Source organism: Myxocyprinus asiaticus, chromosome 43 (genome assembly GCF_019703515.2).
Source record: "Myxocyprinus asiaticus isolate MX2 ecotype Aquarium Trade chromosome 43, UBuf_Myxa_2, whole genome shotgun sequence".
Classification (NCBI taxonomy): domain Eukaryota; kingdom Metazoa; phylum Chordata; class Actinopteri; order Cypriniformes; family Catostomidae; genus Myxocyprinus; species Myxocyprinus asiaticus.
The window spans coordinates 8692783-8702095 of record NC_059386.1 but is presented as its reverse complement, the minus strand read 5'-3'; the positions used below and the strand labels follow the sequence as shown (position 1 = coordinate 8702095).

At 40.1% G+C, this 9313-nt stretch overlaps 1 protein-coding gene across 1 annotated transcript in view; it reads right to left on the bottom strand.

Annotated features, from left to right (window-relative positions):
• Positions 1–2848: 2848 nt before the first annotated feature.
• Positions 2849–9313, bottom strand: part of mamdc2b (MAM domain containing 2b) — a 38735-nt gene continuing 32270 nt past the window's right edge. Inside the window, exons 13-14 of the mRNA XM_051685548.1 lie at positions 4208–4292; positions 2849–4112 (exon numbers count right to left, since the gene is read on the bottom strand). Coding sequence (XP_051541508.1) covers positions 4051–4112; positions 4208–4292 — 147 coding nt within the window. The 3' untranslated portion in view covers positions 2849–4050. The remainder of the gene's footprint in view (positions 4113–4207; positions 4293–9313) is intronic.

Below are 9313 nucleotides of genomic sequence, written 5' to 3'. Positions count from 1 at the left end.
ACTGCTACCATCAGGCAGGCGGTATCACAGCATCAGGACCCGCACCAGCCAAATTCATGACAGCTTCTTCCCCCAAGCAATCAGACTTTTGAACTCTTGATCTCCCATGATCAAATACATCAGCACTGCACCTTATTACTCTTATATCTCACACCGGACTGTCATAAATTATATTATTATTAAATTATATTCTCTCTTAACAACTTACTATCAACCGACAGCCTGAATGTCAATACAGTACAATACAACCTACTGTACATTCTATATATACTTTTTTTTTATTGTATAATGTGTATTCTATATTGTGTGTATTGTATACTGTACATTGTATGTTATTATTTGTACATAGATAATAGACAGTTAGATGATAATAGATAGACAGACAGATAGATAATAGACAGACAGACAGATGATAGCTAGCTATATAGAAAGACAGACGATGATAGTTGGATAGCTACTATAGATAGATTGATAGATAGACAGACAAACGATGATAGACAGACAGATAGATAATAGACAGACAGACAGATGATAGCTAGCTATATAGAAAGACAGACGATGATAGTTGGATAGCTACTATAGATAGATTGATAGATAGACAGACAAACGATGATAGACAGACAGATAGATAATAGACAGACAGATAGATAGATTATAGCTAGCTAGCTAGCTTGAAAGACAGTTGATGATAGATGGATAGACAGACAGACGATGATAAACAGACAGACAGTCAGATGATAATAGATAGACAGACAGATAGATGATAGCTAGCTAGATAGAAAGATAGACGATGATAGATGGATAGATAATATAGATAGATTGATAGATAGAGGCTATGTTCACACAGTCAGTATTTGGGACTGACAACCACATTTACTTACAGTTGTGAGTCTTAAATGTCCAGTTAATACAACATCTTATAGTAGAATTTGAACACTGTCTGTTTGAACGAACAACCGAAGTCACAACTGTATTCTAACACCTGTAACTATAGTGAAAGTGACTGAAGTAAATATTAAAGATGGCAACATCCATTACACTGGCATGTCTTGTCACAATAAACGCCTTATCAAATAAACAAGTCCAAATGAGGTGTAAGTTCATTCATCAGATTTCAGCAGCCATATCACCCTGCAGCTCTCGCCTGGTTGCCCACTAAAACAGGGTTGAGCCTGGCCAGTACCTGGATGGGAGACTTCCTGGGGAAAACTAAGGTTGTTGCTGGATGTGGTATTAGGGAGGCCAGCAGGGGGTCCTAATGCCCCAGTATAGTAACAGGGACACTATACTGTAAAAAAGCACAGGCTTTTGGATGAGACGTTAAACCGAGGGCCTGACTCTCTGTGGTCATTAAAAATCCCAGGGCACTTCTCGTAAAGAGTAGGGGTATAACCCCGGTGTCCTGGCCAAAATTTACCCCACTGGCCCTTATCTATCATGGCCTCCAAATAATCTCCATCCCTGAATTGGCAACATCATTCTACTGTCCTCTCCACCAATAGCTGGTGTGTGGTGGGTGTACTGGCGCACTATGGCTGCTGTCGCATCATCCAGGTTGATTCTTCACACTGGTGGTGGTTGAAGAGATTCCCCCTATACAATGTAAAGCACTTTTAGTGCCTAGAAAAGCACTAAATAAATGTAAGGAATTATTAATTATTATTAGATCATAATTAGCTGACAGAGGCTTTGAATGCTTTTTAACCGCGTGCAGAGCGCAGCATTTGCGTGCGGCTCACAATCGTGAGCATCTTCTGTGAAAGACAGTGATTGGATCTTCGGATGACACACTGTTCATATCTCCATCTCTGTGAGTTAACGAAACCACTCATGATTTGAGATATGCTTGTGTACAGTGCAGCGTGGCTTTCATGTTATATGGCGTGACAGACAACTAGTTGTCCAGTGCGGTTCTGTTAACACAGCACAGGTTTGCCGAGAATGCAGTTGTGAGACCTGAAAATTTGCAGGTGTCAGTTCAGTTATAGAATGTGGTTGTCACACTCGTAAATAACCGACCTGTGTGTGAACACAATCATATTAAGCACTCAAAACAGGTCTGACAACCATATTTTGCTGCTGTGTGAATGTGGCCAGAGATAGAGATAGATAGATAGATAGATAGATAGATAGATAGATAGATAGATAGATAGATAGATAGATAGATAGATAGATAAAAGACAGACAGACAGACAGATAGAAATACAGATGATGATAGATAGTGTAGATAAATAGATGGACAGATAGACAATGATAGCTAGACAGACAGACAGACAGACAGACGATAGATAGATAAATGATACTATCTAGCTAGCTAGACAGATGATGATAGATAGATAGATAGATAGATAGATAGATAGATAGATAGATAGATAGATAGACAGACAGACGATAGATAGATAGATAGATAAATGATACTAGCTAGCTAGCTAGCTAGCTAAACAGACAGACGATGATAGATAGACTGATTGACAGACAGACGATAAACAGATGGTAGATAGATAGACAGATAGAAATACATATGATGATAGATGGATAGATACAGATAGATAGACTGATAGATAGACGATGATAGATAGACAGACAGACGATTGATAGATTATGATATATAGACACAGTTGATAGAAGATGATCTATCATCTGTATATATATGATATACAGACAGACACAGTTGATAGCAGACGATAGATAGATTATAAATAGCTAGCTTGACAGACAGACAGTCAGATGATAATAGATGATAGACAGACAAGCAGATAAAAAAAAAACAAGACAGTAATAGTAGAATAGTATATTTGAAAAATGTGTTTAAAATAATATACACTCACATTAAATAGTCATATCAGTCTTAAGAGAAAAAGATGCTTTATTCTACATATTGTGGGACACACAATCATGAGCGCTGCCATGTTGAGATCATGTGACCAGTCGAATATAACTTATAATCAATAACAATAATCCCTTGCTGGATAAGTTCATTTGCGAATTAAACATGGCATACTGCAAAAAATAAAAATAAAATTATGATGGTATGAATAACTGTTTTTTCACTGTGCTGCATCTTCGCCACTAGGTGTCAAGGCAACTGAGTGCACATCTGCACTGTTCCATGTGCTGTGAATTTCAGTATATTGTGGTTTGGTATTTTACGGTCACATTTGCTATGAGCCAGTTTTGTATGAAAGTAGACAAAGTTAAATAAACACGACAAATAGACAAAAGGCAAATTAAGTTTTTAGGTGAACAGGTATATTAGAAAACAAGCATAATTCAGTCATGCAATCATGAATCATTTATCCTTAGAAACATCCATTCCATCTGTATTTTCACATTTTAAAGGGATAGTTCATTTACCCACCCTCATGCCATTCCAGATGTGAATTACTTTCTTTTTTTCTGCTAAACACAAAAGAAGATTTTTAAAATAATATTTCAGCTCTGTAGGTAATTGAATGGTGACCACATTTTCAAGCTCCAAAAAAGAATTAAATGCAGCATAAAGGTAATCCATAAAACACCAGTGATTTAATCCATGTCCTCTGAAGTGATTTAAGCAGTTTTGGATGAGAACAGACAAAAACTGTTAGGCTATATTCACTGTACATCCTGCCATTCCAGTGTCTAGGCACGATCAAGATTGCAAGCTCGATTACTCTTCCAAGTGCTTGATGCATGCGCAGAGTGCTAGGAAGTGCAATTGAGCTTGAAATCATGATTGCCAAGGAGACTGCAGATGTCAAGATTTATAGTGAAAAAGGAGTTATATTTTTGTCTGTTCTTACCCAAAAACAATTGGATTGCTTCAGAAGATGCTGCCTTTATGTGCTTTTTGGAGCTTAAAAAGTTTGGTCACCATTCACTTGCATTGTATGGATCTACAGAGCTGACACGTTCTTCTAAAAATATTTGTTTGTGTTCTGCATAAGAAAGAAATTCATACACATCTGGGATGGCATGAGGGTGAGTAAACGATGAGAGAATTTTCATTTTTGGGTGAACTATCCCTTTAAGTTTTCTCTGTCCAACATTTTGTCTTCTTCTTTTCTTCATTCACTGAATGTCATTACTAATTCCAGAGAAGCTTAGAAGAGGGAAACAGTCATCAGCAGACTCTGCAGGTATAAAAGGACAAAAAGTACGTAAACACTGTGTATGTTCATGGAATTTCACCTATTTAACAGATTTTCTTAATTATCATCAAGAATACCTCTGCATGGTCCCCTTTTAAAAACAACATCATCAATTGCAATATCACTTCTTATGGATGTTCCTCTGGTGGCTTCAAACACAATCTAATAATGATGACAAACAAACATAATATGTTACTAAAAATGAGATTGACTTTTAAAAAAGAGCATTGTTTTCTTAAGGACCCCATGAAATGGCTTGATGAGTGCTATTTCTCACTGAACATTATTGTGGAGTAACTAACTAAGATAGCGATGCTACGAACTTAACTACATTTTTCAGTAACATAAAGTTCAGCTTTTGTCAAAACAGTAGCTTTTCCAGCAGCAAGCTCCTTTTTCCAACGAGTATCAGTGTAGAGCAACAAAGCGCTACATCGCTGTTTTAATTTCACATTGTTCCCACACGCAGGCCACATCCACATTAATACATTTTTGTTTGATTTCATTATGTTTACGCCTCTCATCCACACTAGAACGACGTTTTCCTACACAGAAAACTGAGCATTTCGAAAATGCTCTCCATTATCACATACACTAATGAGCCAAAACATTATGACCACCTGCATAATATGCTAGGGTGCGATGCACTGTGTGTTGTGACACATTCCTCCCAAAACCATCATTAAAATTTTCTGTGACTTGTGCTACAGTAGACCTTCTGTTGGTTCGGACCAGACAGGATAGCCTTCGTTGCCCTCGCACATCGATGAGCCTTGGGCGCCCAACACCCTGTCGCCGGTTTGTGGTTTGTCACTCCTCAGACTACTGTCAGTAGGTACTCACCACTGCTGAACGGGAGCACCCCACAAGCCTTACCATTTCAGAGATGCTCTGACCCAGTCGTCTGGCCATAACATTTTGGCCCTTGTCAAAGTCGCTCACGTCTTTACTCCTGCTCATTTATCCTGCATTCAACAGGTTGACTACGAGAACTGATTGTTCACTTACCATCTAATCTACTCAAACCTTGACATGTGGCCTTGTTAGGAGATGATCAACGTTATTCGCGTCACCTAAGAGTGGTCATAATGTTTTGGCTCATCTGTGTACTTTGGAAAACTATAATGTTGGTGTAACAGTATAAGGACGGGCAAGGAGGAGGAGGGAACTGGCTGAACAGTAAACATAAACTTTAATGGTAAACTTAAAACCAACATAAACAAACGTGCAGCACGGCCATGTGCGTCTCTCTCTCTCTCAAACCAGCTGCCCCTTTATCTCACTCTCCCACTGAACAGCTGATTCAGCACCAGCCGTGCTCCATCACGGCTCGGCCACGCCCTCCTTCTCATCACAATTGGGAAGCTAAAAACGTCTCGGTTATGTACGTAACCTCAGCTCCCTAAGACGAAGGGAATGAGCCAGTGGAAGTGTCCTTCCACACGACCTAGTTGAAACCTCTCTACAATAATGCAATATTCTAATATTGGCTATGATGTTTGAGCCCTGCCTTTTTAAGCACGAAGTTGTCCGCTATAAAAGCAGGTGCGCAAACACCATTGCTCAGAATTTTCTGACTGAGGGACAAGGAGCACATCGCTCACACCTCAGAAGAGCTCTAAGTCTTGTAGAGCGGCCAGTGTTCACAAAGCCTCGTTCCCTTCATCTCAGGGAACCGAGGTTATGTACGTAACCGAGACGTTCCCTTATGATTCAGTACACTTGACATTGCGTGCTAAAGCATATGGGAAACAGAATCCCATCACGCCACACTACACGACATAACCTTCAAGAGAGGAAAATAAAGCCTCAGTTCTGCGGGATGGCGGCCAACATGAGTATGCTGCAAGTGAGTGACCCTCATGTTGGGCCAGGAGAGGAGCACTCAGAATGAATATATGAATGTAACGGGGCTCAGGAAAGGAGGAGGCGGGAACCGGACCAACACTCAACAAGACTTTAATTATAACATAACATCGAGGAGTCGCATGGTGCAATGCAAGGTTTGGACATGTGAACGGCAAACTCTGAGCACTTTGCTAGTTTTAATAATTTTTGTGTCATAAACCGGTGAGATTTGAAACACTCTGATTCTTAACTGTTCTAGGAAGACAATATGTAAATTATTCAAAATCCTTAGGCTCTGGAGATATTAAAAGACACTTACGTGCTCAAGCTGAAGCCCCTGAGCAGCAGGCCGATAGCCCAGGAGTCAATTTGGACGGTGAAGTGAAGGAAATTTGGCGTCATTTGATCAGCGTGTCAGCAATGCTGAAGAAGGTCATTGCTGATTTGGAGGTTCTTGCTGTAATACATTGATCGATCATTGCCATGGAGACGAAATTCACTGAGATGGTTACAAGAGTGGGGGATGTCGAGAAACGGATCGATTATCTGGAGTCATCGGAGAGGGAATTAGCTGCTAACCCGCTAGCGACCAAAAGTAGATTTGGAGCATGTCTGGGAAAAGTGGAAGAATCGTAACTGGCTAAACAACGTCCAAATTGTGTGCATTCCTGATGACGAAGAAGGCCAAGATATGGTGAAATTCCTAGACGGGCTCTTCCCGACATTACAGGCCAATCGAGCGAGCTCACAGAGTTCCGGCTCTGAGATCCGCGGAGGGAGACAGGCCCCTATCAATTGTGACCAAATTTCTGAGATCATCCGATAAAGATCTCGTGTTATGTGAGGCGAGGAGTAAAGGAAGGCTTTCTTGGAAGATCCATAGCATTTTCTTGTTCCCAGACTTTGCAAATTCGACAAGAGAAAAACTTGATCGATTCAAGGAATGCAAAAAACTCTTACATCAACAGAAGGTCGCTTTTGCACTGATGTTCCCGGCCAAATTGAGAATAGACTCTAAAGATGGCCACAAAATATTTACATGCCCACAGCAAGCAATGTTCTTCATTAAGTCAGTGGAATGAGTAAGTAATTTTGTGGTACTCTCGATGCAGCCAAGTGAGCCTGACTCACTGAACATTCACTTGACTGTCCGAGGAAACTGAGCGTCTTTTTTGTTTCTTTTTGTGCTGGTTCCGTCTACTGGCTGGAGTTTGTTTTGTGGAATAACACTCCTTCGGGACAGTTTGTGGATGAATCTACACGCTCTTTGTGCCTATGCCTCCTATTGGCTGGAGTTTGTTTTATAGATTATTTTCTGTTGTGTAATTCTGTCTCAAAAAAATTTGTATAGAAGCACCGGACTTGAGCAATCCGATGGCAAAGTTGTCGCGGGGGCTCTCGTAGGCGTACAGGGACTGTTTGAGTTTAGAGGGATGGACGCCAGTTGGCGCTGTCGTTTGTGGGGTTAATGCGCATGTTTTTCCTTTTTCTGTTTTTTTGTTCTGGGGATGTTTGGGGTTTGATTGTTGCACTAATGTTGGAATGTGGTCATTATAATTTTATTTTTGACACACAATCTATTTTTTCTAATATGTCAAAATGTCAAATGTTAATATGAGCAGATTGTCTCTCTCCATGTGGAATGTGAATGGGTTGGGGCACCCCATAAAAAGAAGGAAGGTTATTTCTTTTCTTAAATGTAAGAAATATGATATAGTGTTTCTTCAAGAAACGCATCTTTCCCCGCAGAAAATGAAAAATTTGGGAAGATATAGGGGTGGACATGTTTTCTTTAGTGTTGGCTCAAGTAAGAGCAGGGGAGTCATTACATTGATAAGTAAGCATCTACAATTCAAATGTCTCAAATAGATTAAAGATAAATTGGAAGAGTCATTATTGTTTTAGCAGAAATTCATGGGCAAAGGTTGATTTTGGTTAATATTTGTATTCTTTTTGCAAAATCCTGAATTTCAACAAATGTTAAAGGCCGAAATCAGTGTTTATATGGAGACCAACTGGTCCTCAGTATCCTCTGTGGGCATGGCTTTGGAGGCACTTAAGGCGGTTCTTAGGGGTCGTATCATACAGTATGCCTTATTCATCAAAAAATCCAAAGCACAAGAACTTGTGGAGTAGGAAGGGAATATTAAAAGTGCCGAGGCAGAGCTGAAGTGCCGAATGTCACCTGATGGCCTCAGAGAATTGACCCAATTGAAATACAGATATAACACTATTTTGTTGCAGAAGGTGGAGTTTTGGATATTCAAGGCAAGACAGTCATACTCTGAGTCAGGGGACAAATCAGGAAAACTTCTTGCTAGATATATAATCAGAATCAGAATCAGAATCAGCTTTATTGCCAAGTATGCTTACACATACAAGGAATTTGTCTTGGTGACAGGAGCTTCCAGTGTACAACAATACAAAAACAATACAAAAACAGCAGCAAGACACAGATAATAATTAAAAAAAAATAATAATTATACACATACGCACATACACACACAGACACACACATACATACATATACACATACACATATGTAGTGCAAATCTAATACAAATCCGTTATCTGTTATGTACAGTGCAAATACAATCTGTTATGTACATTGCAAATATTTTTTTTTTTTTTTTCAGAGGAATGAAATGGCAGAAGAGGTTGGATGTGTTGGATAAATATAAAAAAGACTAAACTGTGTATTGCACATAGTTATTGCTCAATGGGGCAATTTAACTGTTCATGAGATGGATAGCCTGAGGGAAAAAACTGTTCCTGTGCCTGATGGTTCTGGTGCTCAGAGCTCTGAAGCGTTGGCCAGAAGGCAACAGTTCAAAAAGATAATGGGCAGGGTGAGTGGGGTCCAGAGTGATTTTTCCAGCCTTTTTCCTCACTCTGGAAGTGTATAGTTCTTGAAGGGGGGCAGGGGGCAACCAATAATCCTCTCAGCAGTCTGAACTGTCCTTTGTAGTCTTTTGATGTATGATTTCGTAGCTGAACCAAACCAGACAGTTATTGAAGTGCAGAGGACATACTCAATGATAGCTAAGTAGAACTATATCAGCAGCGCCTGTGGCAGGTTGAACTTCCTCAGCTGTGAAGGAAGTACAACCTCTGCTGGGTCTTTTTCACAATGGAGTCAATGTGTGTCTCCCACTTCAGGTCCTATGAGATGGTAGTGCCCAGGAACCTGAATGACTCCACTGCTGCCACAGTGCTGTTTAGAACGGTGAGGGGGCTCAGTGTTGGGGTGTTCCTCCTAAAGTCCACAATCATCTCCACCGTTTTGAGCGTGTTCAGCTCAATGTTGTTTTGACTGCACCAGACAGCCACCTGTC